We start from the raw sequence: 21,141 nt of genomic DNA on the forward strand, positions 1-21,141 counted from the left end.
CTTTAGTGAAGGTTCATATGTTGATGATATTTTGACTTTACTTAATTATTTGTTCCAAATACAGTAAATAGCAAGTCTTAAATTACCATTAAATTAATTAAATTCTTAAGTCTTACTCTTTCGGCTTAGTCTCTCTATCATTATTGCATTTCTAGAATGTCATTGGAACCTACTTGCTGTATTCTGTGCACTCATACAACATTTATAAGGAGCTCATTACATGTCCCATGCATACAGCGCTGAGTCCACTCAGGATTCCAAGTGTTTGCTGTCGGCATCATGTAGAGCAGACATCTGAAAAGTTCAAGCGAGCCTCTATTTCCGTCTTGTCTTTGGAAGATGACACTGTGTGTAGCTTGACTCACACATTTTCCATGGTCTGGAGGCATTCCTATGGAAAAGAGAAATGAGTCAGAACCTCCCTTCTGGGCAAAAGGGTGACTGTGCAGGCAACATTGGGTACCCTCACCTGGGACCCACCACACCGATGGGGTCCAGAACTCCCAAGGAGCCATCATGGGCACCCTGGACCCCATTGGTGGGGGCCTCATCTAGGCCACTGGCGGGAATGGGGCCAAGTGGATCTCGGATCCAGGCCATGCTATGACAGGCTGTCAACACGACATGGGCATGGGGCTACTCAGCAAGGGCTGTGGCAACACAGGGGACATCTCACTTGGGACCGGCATTCCCTGCAGGGTTCTGGAATTCACGCCAGGGCTCCCTGCGACACAATTCATAAAATATTCCAAAAAGATGGGGGAACACAGGTGTGCTGTTGACATTTGCTAAAAACTCAACCTCATCAAATAATTGCTTCAACAACCTGAGTGATTAGTCACCTTTGCAACTATAATGGCGAAACCTTATACCCTGGGTACTATGATAATCGGCTATGATGTACGATTTCAGCTATTCTGAAAAACCTTTTTAAATATAAAAAATTATAAATAACATATCTTAGCCAAGTTTTAAAAGTCATGCAGAAATATCTACAAGCTCCAAGTCCTTAAATTATATTTATCTCAAATGAGTATAATAACAGTGCCATTTTTTAAAGACTTATTTATTTACTTGAAAGTCATAGCTACAGAGAAGGAGAGATAAAAATAGAAAGATCTTCCATCTGCTGGTTCAGTCCCCATATGGCCACAACAGCCAAGTGGAGCCAGGCCGAAGCCGAGAACCAGGGGCTTCTTCCAGGTCTCCGATGTGGGTGGCAGGGTCCCAAGCACTTGGGCCATCTTTCATTGCTTTCCTAGATGGATTAATAGGGAGCTGGATTGGAAGTGAACATCCAGGACTCAAACTGGCACCAATATGTGATGCCAGCATCGCAGGCTGGGGCACAATGTAGCTACACCACAACGCTGACCCCAATGGTGCCATTTTTAATACTCCTCTAATTCCAGCGGACAGTGCAAAGAATACAGAAGAGGTTTTACCCTAAGCACTTCCTTGATCAAGTTCCTGTAAATGTTTAAAAGACAGTTGCTGCCGCCGTGTGAATGAATTTGACTTAAAATCCTTTTCCAATCTCAGATTGTGAGGACTTCAGATCCAGAACTCTTTACTGCCTGCTGTAGATGACAGAAATTAAGGAGGAAGGGGAGGCTAAGAGAGAAAACAAGGAAAGAGAATAAGAAAACAGAAACCTGGGGCAGGATTTTGTCTTCATGGTTAAGACCCTACTTGTAATGCCGGCATCCTACCCTGAAGTGTCTGGTTCAAGTCCTGGCCCTGTTTCTGATCCAATTTTCTGGACTGCACACCGCGGGAGGCAGCAGTGATGGCTCAAGTTCTTGGGTCCCTGTCACCCACATGGGAGCCCCAGATGGGGTTCTCAGCTCCTAGCTCTGTCTGGCCTGGCTGTTGTGAGTATTTGGGGAGTGAACAAACAGATGGAAGATTTGTGTGTGTGTGTCGTTCTGTCTTTAAAATAAAAGTAAATGAATTTTAAAATACAGGAAACAGAGGGGCTGGCACTGTGTGTAGTGGGTAAAGCCGCTGCCTGCAATGTCAGCATCCCAGATGGGCACCAGTTCGTGTCCCAGCTGCTCCACTTCCAATCCAGCTGCCTGCTAATGGCCTGGGAAAGCAGTGGATAATGGCCTAACTACTTGAGCCCCTGCCTCCCACAAAGGAGACCTGGAAGAAGCTCCTGGCTCCTGGCTTCAGCCTTACCCAGTGCTGGCTGTTGTGGCCATTTGGAGAGTGAACCAGCAGATGAGAAGATCTCTCTCTCTGTCTCTCTGTCTGCAACTCTGACTCCCAAAATAAATAAATTTCAAAAAAAAAAAAAAAAGAGAGAGAGAGAGAGAGAGAGAGAGAGAGAGAGAAAACACAAAGAAGGAGTTGAAAAAAGTGGAAAAAATGAAAGAGGCTGAGAACAACAGGAGGAGAGAAAGAAAGGATGAAGAAGGGAGAGTGACGCACACTCAGTGAAAGGGAAGTGGCCAGGGGCAGCTTCTGCAGACAGTGTTTACACAGAGCTTGCTTCTGTCTTTGCACACTGGGGCCTGCATCCCAGGGGTTTCCTGTTTGCTGTCCTTCCCACTGTGGGAAAAGCTAGACATTCTTGTAAATGCCCTTTGGTCCTCTCCCAGCCTCAGCTTGTGCACCACACGACATTGACCTTGGCTTGGGCAGAGCAGACACCAGCGATTTGCTGATGGAAATTTGCCCCTGGTCGCTCATGGCTGCAAAGTTACAGAGAGCACTTGCCAGGGACCATTGGCCCCTGATGCCCTGTTGTGATGGCAGCAGCCTGGACGCCATCCCAGCAATCGAATGCCCTCACGCACCCTTTGCGGGGCCCCCTGGGGGACCTCCTCTCTGGGTGGCCACAACTTAGCTGTTCTCATTCTTCAGACGCTCAGACCTCTTGCCAAGCCATCTTTCAACCTGAACCATGTCCCTCTAATTGACAGGAAAAGGAGGAAGACATAAATCCCACCCATCCTCTTCTGAGCTGATTAATTTTTCCATTCGGAATTAATGAACTTCCCACCGTGTTCAGATGGTGAACTTGTCTGTCTCAGAGGCCTGCAATGCAGCCATGTAGGGATGAAGCCCTTGGGATGGCGATAGTTACTGTCTTCCTGGAAAGCACTCACACTTCAGTTTCTCTCCAGATTTTTCTGCCTGTCACTGACAGAGGACCCTACTAGTCAGACGTTCAACATTCCCTCGGGACACTGCAAACGTGAGTCTGTAGTGTCTGAGTGGCCACCGCTGAACCGGCGAGGGAAGGGGGTGGTGGCTTTGGGTCAGGTGTCTGTCACCATGCTATGTTAAACGGATGCCAATCTCCTAGGGAAAGCCACTCAGCGCCATGAAGTTCCTGTCAAGGAACACACACTAAAAAGACTCACTGCTTAGGAGGAGCGAGGACAGCAAAAACCATACGGTGAGCGTCTCTGGCCACGGCTCCCTCTCTAGACCTCCCCCCAACCAGGGATCCTCACAGTCTAAGGAGTGAAGCAGCAGAGGCAGAAGTTATTTCTGCTACAACGAGAAAGAACCCTAAGAGGACTGGCATGCGGTGACCCGGCTGCCCTGGCGCACACCTGAGTGAAAGTGATCAGACCAAAGGACTAGGCACAGAAGAGCAGGGAGCTGGCGAGCTTCCACACCGGGGGCATCTAAACAGGTGCCACACCTGGGCAACCAGCAGAGGGAAGTCACGGGAGGGTTGAGGACAGAGGGGACTGTGGCCTTTTCTCCAGTACTAACTTGGGGTCTGGAGGGAAAAGGAAGGAATTTGTGAGCATGAGCACTTCTCATGGGTCAGCAAGAGTTCGTAAAGAATTAGCAGATTTTCAGGTGACACTGAGGGGCAGGGAGGAGACCCCCTCATGTAGAATATCACGATTTTAGGCAGAATGTCTCATGTTGTGATTTTCCTCATTCTGCCACATCCTAGAAAACCGACACTGGCAAGAAGGGGCCAGAGCACTCGTCACTCTCACCTCCCCGTCACTTCTGTGATGCTACTGTCATGGAACACGAACTGACCACTCCATGTGCTCGCTCTCTCTCTCTCTCTCTCTCTCTCTCACACACACACATACAATATGAGGCATGCAAAAGTGCTGCTGTGGAAGGCAGGTTAAATATGAGGAGAAAATGGGGTGGGCATTGCGGCGCAGCAGGTAAGCCAAGTGCTTGGGATGTCCCCGTCCCATACTGGAGTGCCAGGGTTTCAGTCCAGCCTCCCTTCCCTTCTCTTCTCTCCCCTCCCCTCCCCCCTTCCCTCCTTCCCTTTTCATTTGACCGGCAGAGTTAGATAGTGAGAGAGAGAGAGAGACAGAGAGAAAGGTCTTCATTCCATTGGTTCACCCCCAAAATGGCTGCTACAACTGGTGCTGCACCGATCCGAAGCCAGAAGCCAGGTGCTTCTCCTGGTCTCCCATGCAGGTGCAGGGGTCCAAGCACCTGGGCCATCCTCCACTGCCTTCCCGGGCCACAGCAGAGAGCTGGACTGGAAGAGGAGCAACCCGGACTAGAACTTGGTACCCATAAGGGATGCTGGTGCCACAGGCAGAGGATTAACCAAGCAGCCTCCACTTCTGATCCAGCTCCCTGCTAATGCACACCCAGGGAGGCAGCAGGTGACAGCTCAAGTACTTGGATCCCTGTCACCCAGGTGGGAGACCTGAGTTGAGTTCTGGGTTCCTGGATTCAGCCTGGCCCAGCCCTGGCTGTTGTGAGCATTTAGGGAGAGCACCAATAGATGGAAGATCTGAATGTGAGCGTGTATGTGTGTGTGTGTGTGCGCGCACACCTGCTTTTCAAATAAATGAAAATAAATTAATTAGCTTAAAAAATAAGAAATGCCAATGCATTCAGCAACTATTTTCTTTTCGACAGGCTGAGTGGACAGTGAGAGAGAGAGAGAGACAGAGAGAAAGGTCTTCCTTTGCCGTTGGTTCACCCTGCGATGGCCGCTGTGGCCGGTGTGCTGCGGCCGGTGCACCGTGCTGATCCGAAGCCAGGAGCCAGGTGCTTCTCCTGGCTCTCCTGCAGAGCCCAAGGACTTGGGCCATCCTCCACTGCCTTCCCGGGCCACAGCAGAGAACGGGACTGGAAGAGGAGTGTGTGGGGAACCGCAGGCTGGCCACTTGTGAGAACTTCCTCATCTACATGGTTTGCAGCAATCAGTCGACCACAAGGCCTACGAAAACCAGGTGAAACAGATGAAACAGAATGGACTCTGCATAAACAACTAGGAAGAACCAGGTGAAACAGATGAACTTTCAACCTGAGGCTATACGCGCCCTTTCATCTGATTGGATGATATTAGCATAAAGGGACATTGGGATCTGGGCGGGGTGGCGCGGCCACTGCCATGGCCCCTCCTCTTCTTTTCTCCTCTCCCCACTTTCCTTCTCTCCCCACAAATATAAAGTTCCTTGAGAACCGATGAACAGTGACCGTGTTGTGACTGCGTTGGACCCTCACTGGCGAGGGTCCGACAGAGTGACCGGGACAGAATCCGGCACCCCAACCGGGACTAGAACCCCTTGTGCCGGCGCCGCAGGCAGAGGATTAGCCTAGTGAGCCGTGGCACTGGCCAGCAACTATTTTTTGAACAGCTACTATGTGCTCAGGCAAGGGGGTACTGGGGGATGCTATAATGGCACATGAAACAGTGTACTGGACTTTGAGTCCCATGGGGCAATGTTAGTGAGAAGAAATAGGACAATTGAGCGCAGTGAGGGAAGAAAGCACGGGGTGATGCCACTGAGTAGGGTGACTGATGAACGGAGTCTTGTCCGACTAGATGCCCTTCCAGTGGCTTAGCAGAGAGGTAAGGAACGAGGAGGACACAGTGAGTGCAAAGGCCCTGAGGCAGGAGATGCATGCCTGAGGAACAGCGAGGGGAAGGCAAGCAGGCTGGAATAAGGTTAGTGAGTTCATCTCATCTGCAGTCTCCTTCTTAATCAAAGGAACAGAAGGCCCAAGAGGTGCATTATTTAATCAATTATAGCTTCCACCCAAACTGGTAACTGGAACAGTTTACACCCAGTGGTCCTTGGTGGAACCATGATCAGTGTTCTAGCACGCTGCTAGTCCATCTGGGGCCTTTGGGCAAACGAGAAAAAGGTGTCCCTTCCTCTGGGCAAATGCCTCTCCTTGCTCGGGGACGTAACTTGGCCTGGACTTAGCTCTCGCTTGTACCGTTGGTCAGGCACACATCCTGAGTTCACATCCGAACTCTGCATTGACTGTGAGCAAAGAGCCCTCTTTGCAGCACTTGCCCAGCACCACGTGCCCTGGATCTATGTTTGAAATCATTCACACGGTGGGAGCAGAGTGGGGAAGAAGAGTTGGCCTGACCACGGATGGAGCAGGAACTGTGTATTAGCTTCCTGTGATTGATGGAACAGGTCACCACAAACGTAGCGGCTGAGAACAATGCAAATGTGTTCTCTCACAGCCTGGGAGGCCAGATGTCCTGGACCCGAGGTGTCCTCAGAAAGTCTGGGGCGTGGGTCATTTCCTTTCGTTTCCCAGCTTCTAGACACTGCCTGATGTCGCTGACTTGCAGCTCCTTCCTCCATCTTCAGAGGCAGCTGTGGTGCTCAGAGGCTGCCAGCTGTCTTCTTGCTTGAACTGGGTGCTGCTAACATCCCACCCCCTTCCATGCCAGTTCTGCACAGCCATGTTCCCGTAATGCACCTGAGCCTCACTCCCCCCTCAGGCAGAAGACACCGTGATGAACACGTATATGCTGAGCTCTGCGTGCAGACGGCATGAAACCTCCCCAGAGATCACCACGCACAGTGAACCCCGCCCAAATCCATCCCAGCAGTGGATTCAGTTAGGACACCACCCCCACCCCCTCTAGCTGATAAAGACGTAACTGAGCCAGTTCTCCCCCGGGAGGTTGCCTTGTTTGTCTCTGAGGGTGTGCTCTTTTTAGTACCTTTAAACAAATCTCACTCCCAGTCTCGCACTTTATCTGTGTCTCTGCTTTGAACTTGTCTCTCACACCAAAACACGTACTGGGAACCAACGCAGCTGGGAACACCCCCAGATCCCACAATACCTTCACCCCCCCCCCATTTCTCTCTCTCTTTCTCTCTCTCTCCATCTCCTCCTGACTCTGACCCACCGATGATTGCAGAGTCTGCCTGAGAGAGGCTGAATGCACCGCCACATCTCATGTGCCACCCTTGTCCCCTGTGGGGCAAGATGGCAGCTTCCAAGGATTAGGACGTGGACGTCCGTTATTCTGTCCACCACAGGCGGCGATAAAAGGTGCACTCCCTGCAAAGGCCCCTTGCTCAGCATTATCGGCCTACACTTTCCTTTAGACATCCATTCCTCACCTCTCGAGGGCTTTCTGGTGTTTAAAACAATGCACCGGAGGTGGGTGTTTGGTCAGTGGTGAAGATGCTGCTTGGATTGCCCACATCTCACAACAGAAGATGTGGGTTCCAGTTCCGTCTCTGCTCCAGATCCTGCTCCCTGCTAATGCACACCTTGGGGAGCAGCAGGTGGTGGCTCAAGTCCTTGGGCTCCTGCCACCCACATGGGAGACCAGATGGAGTTCCTGACTCCTGGCTTTGGCCTGGCCTAACCCTGGCTGTTGCAGGTATCTAGAGAGTGAACCATCCTATGGGAAATAACCCTCTGTCAAATAAATAATATATATTTTTTTACAAAAAGAACTCACTGATAAAGTACAAATGCCAGAGGAGGGTGACATGTTAAGTTCCACCTGTAAAGGTTTTGTGCGAGGACAAAGGCTCCAGGATGCAGTGAGCAAATGCGAGGAGGGGACACTGGGCACTGCACGAAAAAAGTGGTTATCTCCTGGTTTTCGCTGAGAACCAACTTAACCTGTTAGAAACAGCCCAAGGCTTAGAGTGAAGAGTCTGAAGTTGCAATCACCACTTCATTCATGGAAACTGCATTTAATATCTTGTGTCTCAAATCATAGCTGAACCTCAGGATGCTGGGTAAGCGACATTTAAAACCTGGGTGTGAGACCCCTTCGGGAAAAGTAACACACACTTGTTCAGCCCAACTTCCATCCTGAGAAGCCTGGGATGGACTTTTTCTGCTAATGCCTACAGCTGTTCTCCGAAGCGGTGTTATCGTGACACCTATTTCACAGGTGGGGAGCCTGAGGCTTGGGGTCAGACAACCTGACAAAGCTCATTCAGCTTGGAGGTAGTGGAGCTGGATGGGAACCCAGCATCACTTAAATCCAGGGGCTCTCCTCTGTGTCACCTGCAAAACTAGGCTGGCAGGGCTGCAAAAGTGCCCAGGGGATGCTGTGGGCATGGCGGAAGGGTGGAGCACAGAAAGCCGCACCGTGCTTAAAACGACAAAAGGAGGGGATTTTGAGGCAACTGAGTTTTTAAAAGAGATAGAAGTACTTTGGGATCTGTGAGCATCTGCGGTGTTAATCCAGGAGGCCTGCTCGGCCTGGCCCTCCTCCATGGCACCTCACCCAGGCTCTGGGGAAGCCACAGAGGGCAGTGTCAGGAACCACAGGGTTATTTCGTTATTTAACTCTTAAACACACAAGATGCCATAAAAGGGAAGAAAGCGACCTCTTGATGCTGTCCAACGCAAGAAACCGGTATGACGTCTGAATGAACAAATCAGAAACCAGGACAATCACTGAACGAAGAAGGCAGGGTTCCTATAATAAGATCATCCACCCGAATTCTTTCCACCGTGCATCTTCGCTGCCCTGCGTCGGGGCTGCTCTTAGGCTGCTCTTAGGCTGCGAGAGATGGTCAGGTCCAGAACTTGAGCAGGCCAGGTGAGGGCGGCGGGCCCGAGAAGCCCTCTCTGTGCAGGAGGAGCGACTGAGGGAGTCCTCGGGCTGGGGTCATTTAAAACTACTTGGAGAAAATAAAAACGAACGCTGAGGCGTTGAAAATGCTGGGCCAGGGCCGCGAGGAGACACTTGATCTTCCTGCTCTAAGATACTGGCTCTGTCCTTGGACGAATTTTGGAAGCGGCACAGCCCTCCAGAGCGGTGCCTTCGGGCAGGCGTGAGTTCGAGTACCGGCCTTCGCCGCCGGGTCCCATGGCTCAGCCACCGCTGGCTTCAGGACACAGATACGTCAGATCCAGGCCTTGGTTCCTCGCTGGTGCCACAGTTGCGTTTCATTTTTTAAAAGTCTCCCAGGTGTTATCTTCAGGAAGGCACACTGGCTCTGCTAAATTAACAAATGGAAGGAAAGGGACCCATTTAAGAAAAATAGCACGTATTAATGCAGATTCTGGCTATCCCATCCATTCTGATTCAGAAAGTCAGACTGAAACCGTACAAGGGCTTGACGGCTGTGCTTCTTTGCTGCGGGACATTATGAGAAATGAAGATTCAGGTACAGAAACAGCATATTTAGAAAATAGATATAATTCTAGAACTTTAGAAGGGAAAAGATACGGGTCTAAAAAAAAAAGGACAGGATAAACATACTATTCCTTTAGTCCAGAAAGAAATCTTATCCTCAAATAACAAGAAACAGATACCCAATGAAGCTTCTGCTGGAAGTAAAAGAAACACACCAGTCATACCTCAGAATTGGTCACTGCAGGATCATTATAGAACATACTCACCCATAATATATCAAGCCCTCTGTGAACATGTGCAGACTCAAATGTCACCGATGAACAATTTGGCCTCAAAGAACAGCACAAAAGGAATCCCTGCTGTACCTTCCCGTATTGTGTCTGGTTCTGAATCCCAGGCAACATCACAGTCTAATTATGGCTTATGTACCTCCATTCCAGTCTGGTCAGCTCAGCAGCCACCATGCCCTTCAGTGGTTCATGCTGAAGTTCAAACCTGTGGTGACAACCAGTTTGCATCACAAGGCAGAACAGTTTCTGTGAACTGTAGTGGTATTCCAAGGAATTCACCAAATACCAGTCCTGCACTTCCATGCAGCCTGCCCCACACTGACAGATCAGCTCTTCCAACATTTCAGCAGTTGGGTCTTGCTAATGGGACTCTGCCACAACAAGGAGTTCCTAAGGAAGCAGACCTACTACAGTGTTTTCAAACATATATGTCTCTGTTTCAATCTCGTGGAAAAGAAACTCATCCTGACAATCAGACATACCAAAGCCCTACTCGACCACAACAAGCTTTCTTGGCAAGTAGTGAAGACAAAGATGCCAGAGAACAAATTGGAGAGTCCACCAGTGAAGGAAAGGATTTAAACGTACATAAACAAGATGCAAAAATAGTCAAGGATGTACAGAAGGCCAAAAATGTGAATCAGACTGCTGAAAAAGTTAGAACTATAAAGTATTTGTTAGGAGAGCTCAAGGCCCTGGTAGCAGAACAAGAGGATTAAGAAAATCAGAGGTTGATTACAGAAGTGGAGGCCTGTGTATCTGAGCTTCCAGCTGTAAGTGGAAACACAAATATTCAAGTTGAGATAGCATTGGCCATGCAGCCATTAAGAAGTGAAAATGCTCACTTATGAAGGCAATTAAGAATTTTGAACCAGAGACTTAGAGAACAAGAAAAAACAAAAAAGACAACTGGTTCTGTGGAATGCAACCTTGAATTGTTTTCTCTTCAGTCATTAAACATGTCACTGCAAAGTCAACTACAGGAGTCACTGAAGAATCAGGAGTTACTACAAAGTAAAAATGAAGAGCTCCTAAAAGTGATTGAAAATCAGAAAGATGAAAACAAAAAATATACTAGTGTATTTAAAGAAAAAGATCAAACTATACTTGAAAATAAACAGCAGTTTGACATTGAGATCACAAAAATAAAAACTGAACTAGAGGAAGCCTTAGTTGATGTGAAAAGCTCCCACTTTAAGTTGGACACTGCTGAAAAGGAAAATCAGATACTAGGAATAACATTATGTCAGCGTGATGCCGAGGTGGCTCGGCTGAGAGAGTTAACCAGTTCCAGCTGCTCCACTAGCTATCCAGCTCTCTGCTGTTGCCTGGGAAAGCAGTAGAAGATGGCCCAAGTCCTTGGGCCCCTGCTCCCACGTGGGAGACCTGGAGGAGGTTCCTGGCTCCTGGCTTCAGAACCTTACAGAACAGTATGGCCAAGCTGCTCTCAGAACTTAGTGTGGACAGTGTGCGCTGCAAGTCTGGGAATAACCTCACCAAATCACTTCTGAACATTTATGATAGACAACTTCAGCATGATCCAGCCCCTGCTCACACTTCCATAATGAGCTACCTAAATAAGTTAGAAACAAATCACAGTGTTGCACATTTGGAACCACTGTCTACAATTAAAAATGAGGAAACGACAGAGCCAGATAGACCTTATGAAAATGTTCTGCCATCGAAAGGCCCTCAACCTAGAAACACTAGCGGCAGGGAAGAAGAGCCTGTGTCTGGAATTATTTCTGCCCTTTCAAAGCAGGATTCAGATGCAGAGAATGAAACTTTGACTGTAATAGAAGATGAATGCAACTTGGATAGTACAGTTTACATTCCTTTTGTTAGAAGCACTTCTAAAATGAATTCACCACTTTCAAAGAGACTGTCCCCCAAGCCGCAGATGAGTATTGCTACCACACAACTCGTTGGCAACAGCGGGCTTGTCTCTGAAACAGAAAAGAAACTGTGTGCACCTGCAGTAACTTGTTCTTCAAGACAAGAAGTAGAAGATACACATGAAAAACTTTCCAGAACAGCTGATATGGAGGACAAACAGATCCAGAGGCTACATGTCAGGGCCCTTCAGCTTGTCACAAAAGCAGCATTCGAGTGAAAGGCAGCACTGCCTGTGATGGCAGTGTTCTCAATTCTAACTTAATGTCTGACTGGAGCATCTCTTCTTTTTCAACATTCACTTCTCTTGATGAACAAGACTTCAGAAATGGCCTTGCGGCATTGGATGCCAACATAGCTAGACTCCAGAAGTCCTTACGGTCTGGTCTTCTGGAGAAATGAACTAAGAAGAAAACTAATTGAGTGTTTCCTCTTTTTAAGATTAGAACTTGGCTACATTGAAGGTATATTTGAAGTTTCTTTAGAGAAATAACGTTTATATTAGTTATGTATAAAATAAATTATATTCCCCATCCACATAGATGAAGTCCTGAAATTTTAACTCAGAAAAAAACCCGAGTAAAGGCAGAAAAATGATGGAACAGGTTAAACAAATAAGAAACCATGAGAAGCAATTGCTTTCATTGTGACCTGTATTTTTAAACTAGACCAATGAATTAAAAAAATCAACAAGAAGAGAGATACACAATGGGAATACATCCATACAGGGTTGCATTTCCCTGGCCCAGGCCCCATGAAACCCTCCCAGAACATTCCAGAGAGAAAGCACCGGCTCACATCCCTGCGACTTGAACTTCCACCCTTGGTTTCCGCCCTTCTTTCATCCCCTGGCTTCTCCCACCTCAGCCAGCCACGGCCTTTCCTGGATGAAGGCCTCTGTTCCACCCGCCCCTCCCTGGCTGTGCTGTGTCTTGTGGAATCAGCCTCAGGTTTGAACAAGCTTCCCTACAAGGAATGCGTTTCTAGTTACTGACTTTGAAAATGGTTGTGCTGACCATGAAGGAAACAGATCCAGCTGTCTGTTATCAGGTAACTTACGCTTTTAGTGGTGGAAGGTTGATACGTATTATATATACATAAGACATAAACGTGTAATGCACATGATATGCAAACATGTAATCAGCGGGTGATAAGGCCAATGAAAAATTAAAGCAGGCCCGAGTCTCCCTGGAGCTGCCTGTCTGGCTGCTTAGTCACAGCTGACGAAGCTGGGTAGATTTTGTTCTCTGTGGCTGGGTTTTCCCAAGATTATCTGTCCCACCTTGGTCTAGTGATCCAGAATAAAAATAGCTAACACACAGGGTATAGGAATTTGTTTCATTCTTCCTACAAGATGGAGATGTAAAATATCACTGTCACTGTTGTTGCATTTCTTTTACAGATACAGAAACTAACCTCTGCAGGACATGCCTCAAGGCCTCCTAGCTAAGAGGTGGCTGACCTGGGATTTAGATCCAGTGTGTGTGTGTGTGTGTGTGTGTGTGTCCAGGGTTGGTGTCTCTCACCTGCAGACTCCAGTCTGACCACACTCCTGTCCCCATCACCCTACAGGAGCTCTTCCTGGACCCTCCTCTGCATATCAGGGTACTTCTGTATGTGTTCAGACTCCTCTTATCTGTTCAAACACTGACATCCTCTTTGTCAAGCTCCACTCTGCACCCGTGCTCTAACTCCTGCACCTTTGTAGAACCTCTCACACTGTGTGGGTTGTGGTGATTAAAATGCCACCCAGGAAGCCCGCATCCCAGATCACACGCAGTTCCTGGGTTCAGTTCTCCAGCCCTGCTTCCAATCCAGCTTCCTGCTCATGCCCATGCTGGGAGGCAGCAGGTGATGGTTCAAGTAGCTGGAGCCCTGCCTGGATTGAGTTCTGGACTCCTGGTTTCAACTTGATCCAGCCTTGGCTCCTGCAGCCATTTGAAGAGTGAACCAACAGATGGAAGATCTCTCTCCCTCTCTCTGCCTTTCAAGTGGCATCAACAAATACTTTTTTAAAAAAAATCATAAAATAAGAATAACGTATTGTGGTGAGGATTGAGACACTTGCTTTTTGCCCTGTGCAGTACAAGGACCCTGTGGTCCCCAGGCATCTGCAAGGTGAGGAGATGAGGAAGGGGCAGGTATCAGAGGGCCTTTCTCTGGGTACACATTTGGCTTCTCTGACCAAACTTCTCTCTCTGAGTTAGAGAGAGAGAGAGAGAGAGAGAGAGAGAGAGACCTCCTGTCTGCTTGTTCACTCCCTGAATGGCTGCAACAGTCAAGTCTGGGCCAGGCGGGAAGCTGGGAGCCTGTACCCCAATCTGGGTCCCCCCAGCATGAATGACAGGAACCCAAGCACCTGACATCTGATTTGCTGCTTGCCTGGTGCATTCACAGGTAACTGGATTGGAATTAGAGCGGCTGGGACTCAAACTAGCACTCTCATATGGGATGTATGCACTCCAAGCTGGCTTAAGGCACTGAGCCATGACATCTGCCCCGCTTTCATTCAAATGTTAAATACATTTGTATTTCAACTGGCCTGTGACCGAGCTGCACCCCTAAACACATCTCTTCAGTTTTCAGCTCAACACTTCCTTTCCCTTTAGTGACCTTGTTTCTTATATCATCTACACCTCTAGGCAGATAGCCCCTAAATCCATGTCTGCTCCCAACTTCTCTTTTGTACTTCCAAGTGCTCCAAGGTATTTCCACCGGTTGTTTTTTGTCTGGACTTCAATGTGATTCAATCAATAGATTATTCTAATCAATAGATAGATTCCTTGCTGCCTCCAAAACCATTCTTCCTGCTTTCCTGTAAATGTTAATGACAGCATAATTCTTTGTGAATTCACCTACTTTTAGTTTTGAGAAAAAAAACTCCGAAATATCTCACACATTTTTATAATTGCTTAGTAAAATGCCCAACGCATAGAGATAGTATATGCCAGATGCTAAAAGCTTTCTAAATGTTAACTCAATTATCTGTCCTAACCATTCTGATATCATTACCATGGTTACTACCATTTTATAATGGAGGGACTGAGGTGCAGAGAGGCTGTCACCCAGATGGCTGATGGCAGGTGTTGGATTTGAACTTGGGCAGTCTGGGTCTGGGGTCTATACTCTTAATCACTACAAGTTCTCACTAAACAATAAGACTGTGTAAAGTGAAAAACTGATACAAAATTGTATTCTTTTTTAAATTTTATTTATTTATTTGAAAGGCGGAGAGAGAGAGAGAGAGAGAGAGAGAGAGAGAGAGAGAGAGAGAGAGAGAGAATATCTTCCATTTGCTGGTTCACTCCCCAAATGGCCACAATGGCCAGGACTAAGCCAGAGTGAGACCAGGAGCCAGGAGCTTCCTCTGAGTCTCCCATGTGGGTGCAGGGGCCCAGGGACCTGGGCCACCTTTGCTGCTTTCCCAGGTGCATCAGCATGGAGCTGGATTGGAAGTAGAGCAGCCAGAATTTGAACTGGCACACATATGGGATGCCGGCGCCACAGGTGGAGTTTAAATAACTAGGTATAGCAAAACACAGGGTGGGGAGGGCAGCGTTGTAGCATAGCAGGTAAAGCCATCGACTGCCACACCAGCATCCCATATGGGTGCCAGTTCGAGTCCTGACTGTTTCACTTCTGATCCAGCTTCCTGCTGATGTGTCTGGGAAAGCAGCAGCAGATGGCCCTAGAGCTTGGACCATTGCACCCATGTGGGAGACCTAAATGAAACTCCTGGCTTCTGGCTTCAGCCTGCCTCAGCCCTGGCCATTGCGGCCACCTGGAGAGTGAACCAGCAGATGGAAGATCTCTCTCTCTCTCTCTCTCTCTAACTCTGACTTTCAAACAAATAAATAAATCTTAAAAAAAAAAAAAGACTTAGGGGCCGGTGCTGTGATGCAGCAGGTTAAAGCCTCGGCCTGCAGTGCTGGCATTCCCTTTATTTTTAAAAATTATTACTTTATTAGAAAGGCAGAGAGAGCAAGAAAGAGGGAGATTGCTCGATCTTCTATCCAATGGTTCACTTCCCAAATGCCTGCCACAGCCGGGTCTGGGCCAAGCTGAAGCCAGAAGCCAGGAACTCAGTCTCCCGTGCGGGTGAATCCACACTTGAGTCACCACCTGCTACCTTCCAGAGTTTGCATTAGCAGGAAGCTGCAATCAGGAGCTGAGGAGCTGGGACTTGAACCCATGCCTCTGATGCGGGATGTGGGCATCCCAAGAGGCATCCAAACACTTGCCCTGGCAGGGTTCTCATGGCATTTATGTCATTTCCCTGTTCTGGAATTTTCTGCCTTGGCATTCAAGCCATACTCTTCACCCTGGCACTAAACTTGTCTGGTCTGACCCTAAAGTTCCTGGCAGCCTTTTCTTCCACATCCTCCATTTCCTGTGATCCCAGCACCTTCTTCTGTCTTTGCTAACTCCATGCGGCTCCCCAGGTACCAAGCTAATCCTCTCAACAGCCATTCAGCAGCCTGGGCCCAGCATCTCGGGTGGTTTGGAGTCAGTTCCTGCACCCTGGGGACCCACAGCCACTGGCCTGATCAGATCTCCTAGGCCCCTGAGCACTGCCCTGAAACTTTCGCTGTCAGTGGCTGCTGAGAGCCCAGGTGCCAGGAGGAAGGCTCCCAGGGCACTGGCAGCACTGCGGCAGCAGAGCTAGTGAGTGCTGGCTCTCCTCTCTTTCCCTCTGTGCTTCTTACTTCGCCAAAACAAATGACACTCTGGGGCCTTGCCCAGCTCTGGCCAGATTGATGATGGGTGCTGCTCCTGGCCCCTTGCTGTCTGCGTTGGATTTACAATCACGTTTCCCAGCAGGCTCTCTGCTTGGTGAGTGGGACCTCCCTGGATGTCTTGGCCTGGGCCTGGAGCCAGCAGGACTCGAACTGCTGCTCACACCCACTCTTTCAGACCTGCCCAGGGCCCCAGCAGCCTCATGTGGCCATTACTGCAAATCAGGTACCTGTGGGTCTCTGTTTCTGCCAGAACTGAGCTTCCTCCATTTGTCCTGTCCCCGCAGTCCTTTGTTGTTGCTGTAGCTTTTGCTCAGAGCATCCAGTGGACACTTACAAGCTCTCTGCCTGTCTTTCCTTTTATAAAACACTTTTTTTTAATTACGGTAAAGAATACAGAACATCAAACTTACCGTTTATTTTTAAGAATATGATTCAGTGTCATAAAGGAACATTCCTAGTGCTGCCAACCACCACCATATCCATTTCCAGAATGCTTTCTACTAAACAATAACTCTCCATTGCCCTTCCCTTCAGCTGCTGGGACCCTGGAATCCACTGGGTTTTAAACATTTTTATTTACTTGTTCTCTTTTTATTTGAAAGGTAGAGAGACAGAGATATCTTCTGTCTGCTGGTTCACTCCCCAAATGCCCACAACAGCCAAGTGCTGGGCCAGGTCAAAGTCAGGAGCTGGAAACCCCATCCGGGTCCCCTATGTGGATAGCAAGGACCCAAGTACTTGAACTATCACCCACTGCTTCCCAGGGGGCACATAAGCAGGAAGCTGGATTGGAAGCACAACAGCCAGGACTCAAATCAGGTATCCCATGTAGGAGGTAGGTATCCCCAGTGGTGACTTAAGGTGCTGCACAAAGTCAGCCCCAGTCCTCTGTTTGCAGGAATTCACCAATTCTAGATACTTCATGTGAGTAGAAGCATAAAATAGTGGTCATTTTGCATCTAATTGTATTTGCATTCCCCCAGAGAAACAGAGCCAATGGGTTATATGAGAGAAACCTAAAAATTTCATGGAAAACGGGGAATTAAAAGATCATGTGCATTTTTGAGGCACTCATGTACCACTTATGTATATATATGTGTGTGTATATATGTGAAGGAATTTATTATGAGCAATTGGCTCATACAATTGTAGGGAGTGTGACATCAGCTGTCCGTAAACTGCAGACTCAGGAGAGCCAAGGTGTATCCCACAGAGCACCGGGGGAGTCGATGGTGGATATCCCAGGCTAGACACAGACTCCTGTCCCTGGCACAAGAGCAAACAAAAGCAGAGGGTGCTGGGGGTGGCACGGAGAATTCCTCTTTCTTCTACCATTTGTTCTATTTAAGACCTCAGTGCCCAAGGAATGATCACGTGTCTAGGACACAGCCACCCACTTTACCGGATCCAACCATTCACATGTAAAGTCCTCCAGAAACAGCCCCACGGACACACACAGAAATACTGTTGATCTGGGTACCACTTGGTCTGGTCAGGTCACACCCAGAATGAACCGTCACTCTGGCTACTTCCCGTGGCTTAACGTGTCCAAGGCTTGCTCATGTGGGGCCTGAGACTTCCCTTCTTGTGACGGCTGAGTAACATTTCATTTACAAATCTATTCATCTACGGATGCATCTGTCATTTCAGGACCATCTCAAGTGCCACATCCCTCCACGCTCTAAGATTCTGAGTAAGGCTGAGTAACATTTCATTTACATATCTATTCATCTACGGATGCATCTGTCATTTCAGGACCATCTCAAGTGCCACATCCCTCCGCGCTCTAAGATTCTGAGTAAGGCTGAGTAACATTTCATTTACATATCTATTCATCTACGGATGCATCTGTCATTTCAGGACCATCTCAAGTGCCACATCCCTCCGCGCTCTAAGATTCTGAGTAAGCGGGCCGATGTTGTGGCATAGCAGATAAGTAACTGTTTGCGACACTGGTGTCCCATATGGGCACTAGTTCACATCTCAGCTCTTCCCTTTCCGATCTAGCTCCCTGCTAGTGGCCTGGGAAAAGCAGTGGAAGATGGCCCAAGTGCTTGAGCCCCTGCACCCACGTGGGAGACTTGGAAGACAGTCCCGGCTCCTGGCTTCAGGCTGGCCTAACCCAGGCTGTTGTGGCCATCTGGAGAGTGAACCAGTGGATGGAAGATCTCCCTGTGTCTCTCCCTCTTTCTGTAATTCTAACTTTCAAATAAGTAAATCTTAAAAGATTCTGAGAAAGTACCATCTTCCTATGTCCATGAACTAGCAAAGGCCTCTTACAGACAAGATATCCAGTAAATATATCTAAAAAAATTACCTATTTTTCATTTTATGTGAAAGGCAGAGATATTCCATTCACTGGCTCACTGCCTGCAACAACCAGGGCTGGGCCAGGCTGAAGCCAGGAGCCTGGAACTCAATCTGGGTCTCCCACGTGGGTGGCAGGGGCCAAGTACTTGAGTCATCAGCTGCTGCCTCTCAGAGTGTGCATTAGCAGGAAGCTGGATTAGAAGCAGAGAAGCTGGGATCTGAACCAGGCACTCTGATATGGGAGGCAGGCATGTTAAGCAGTATCTGAACCACCTTCCCAAACATGGCCCCCAGCAAATAGTTAATGTAGTAAATATGGGAATGAGAAGTCAGCAAGTGAACATAATGATAGACATGATTCAGAATCCTTTATTTTTATACCTTTTATTGAAAGTAACTAATTTTCACAATGTTTAAAAAACTCCTTAAGGGAAATATGTGTATTATCTGTTAGCTAAGCAAAAAAGTAATGATCCACTATAGTCATCCAATTGTCTAAATGCTATCTAACTCTCCTTTTAGATTGAAATAAGCCAATACTTTTTGCTGGAAGCAAAAACTGAACTGACCCAGGTGATGGTTTATTTCTGTTACTTAACTGTGTCATCAGAGATGTGATTTTGGTATCTGCAGGATTTGGTTCTCCCTCAGAGACGCCACACTCTGTGCAAAGTTATTTAATTATGGAAATAATGACTGGGAATTATAAGCCTTTTCTTAAGCAAAGATTGCTTAAGAAGGTTCAGATTTTGCAAATAAGGACTCCTTAGTACCATCCAACTATGTAAGACAAGCATTTTTTTTTAATGGTTGCAGACTTTTTATTGTGACTATGTAGAGGCATATTTCATCTTTGTCATACATTTAAGTTATGGACTATTCAGTTTCTTTTTTTTAACTTTTATTTAATGAATATAAATTTCCAAAGTACAGCTTATAGATTATAATGGCTTCCCCCCCCCCCCCCCATAACTTCCCTCCAACCCAAGACAAGCATTTTTTAAAAAACTTTGTCAGAGAGGGGCAGGCATCGTGGCACAGCAGGGTAAGCCACCACTGCAATCCAGCATTCCACCTGAGGTGCTGGTTCAAGCCCAGGCTACTCCACTTCCAATTCAGCTGCCTGCTAATGCCCCTGAAAGGCAGTAAAGGATGGCTCAAAGTGCTTGAGCCTCTGCCACCCATGTGGGAGACCCGGACGGAGGACCAGGCTCCTGACTTCAGTCTGGCCCAGACCTGGCTGTTGTGAACACTGGGAGTGAACCAGCAGATCTCTACCTATCACAGTGTGTGGGTCCCCCGTCCGTCATTTTGTCTTTCAAATAGATTTTAATCTTCAAAAAAATACAAAAGACTATTTTTTTTGAATAGTGCTAACTGATCATAGCACTTTGTTTTTTTTTTTTTTTTTTTTGACAGGCAGAGTGGATAGTGAGAGAGAGACAGAGAGAAAGGTCTTCCTTTTTGCCGTTGGTTCACCCTCCAATGGCTACTGCGGCCGGCGCATCGTGCTGATCTGAAGCCAGGAGCCAGGTGCTTCTCCTGGTCTCCCATGTGGGTGCAGGGCCCAAGGACTTGGGCCATCCTCCACTGCCTTCCCGGGCCATAGCAGAGAGCTGGCCTGGAAAAGGGGCCACCGGGATAGAATCCGATGCCCCAACTGGGACTAGAACCCGGTGTGCCGGTGCCGCAAGGCGGAGGATTAGCCTGTTAAGTCACGGCGCTGGCCCAAAAGACTATTTTTAAAAAGTCTGTCAGAGAGCTCATGTTATATTACATAAAGGAGATAGGCACTGCTCAAATGTTAGTAACGGTATGTGCACGACTCCACCATTCACATTGTGCAGATCACCCTTTGAGCTGGAAAAGGAATTGCGAGGGCCCTCCAAATAGCAGTCAGAATGATCTGAGGCAACGCTGGAATCCCCACCTCTGCCTGCCTCACCCCAGTCCTTTTCAGACTCCCAACCTCACCCGCTGCGGTTCTCAGCGCCCACGGCAGAGATGCGACGAACAAAGTACCAGGCTGCCCTCTGCTGGTTCCTTGCGGCATGCAAAGGCGGGGAAGTGGGAAAGCACTGCTGTACCAGGGGTCATCTCCCAGGTGGGAGAAGTGTGAACTTGTTGAGTCTCTGATGGTGTTAATTCAGCGTCTGGCTTCTAGAAGGAACCTTGGGTCAGGCAAGAAATCCCTCTGATCCTGTGGCGGGTAGATGACAGTCTCCTGTAAGACTCGCAGGTAGAGTTTCAGAGAGAGGAAGAGACAGACAGACAGACAGACACACACACACACACACACACACAGAGAGAGAGAGAGAGAGAGAGAGAGAATCTTCAATCTTCTATTTCACTCCCCAAGTGCCTGCAACAGCCAGGGCTGGGCCAGGCCAAAGCCAGGAGCCAGGGACTCCATCCCCGACTTCCACATGAGTGCCAGGGACCCAAGTACTTGGGCCATCATCTGCCACCTTTCCAGGCAAGAAGCGGGATCAAAAGTGGAGCAGCCAGGACTCAAACCAGCACTCTGATATGCGATGATGGTGTCCCAAATGATGGCTTAACACACCGTGCCACAATACCAGCC

General features: G+C 48.1%; 1 protein-coding gene across 1 annotated transcript; it reads left to right on the top strand.

The window, feature by feature from the left end:
• The first annotated feature begins 8,755 nt into the window (after positions 1-8,755).
• LOC133773913 (coiled-coil domain-containing protein 14-like) lies at positions 8,756-11,966 on the top strand. Its single transcript, XM_062211453.1, is given in 5 exon segments — positions 8,756-8,785; positions 9,158-9,424; positions 9,426-10,900; positions 11,029-11,672; positions 11,675-11,966. Coding segments are annotated over 5 exon segments (2,652 nt in total). The 3' UTR covers positions 11,911-11,966.
• Positions 11,967-21,141: the final 9,175 nt, after the last annotated feature.

The sequence above is a fragment of the Lepus europaeus genome, chromosome 14 (genome assembly GCF_033115175.1).
Source record: "Lepus europaeus isolate LE1 chromosome 14, mLepTim1.pri, whole genome shotgun sequence".
Taxonomy (NCBI): Eukaryota; Metazoa; Chordata; class Mammalia; order Lagomorpha; family Leporidae; genus Lepus; species Lepus europaeus.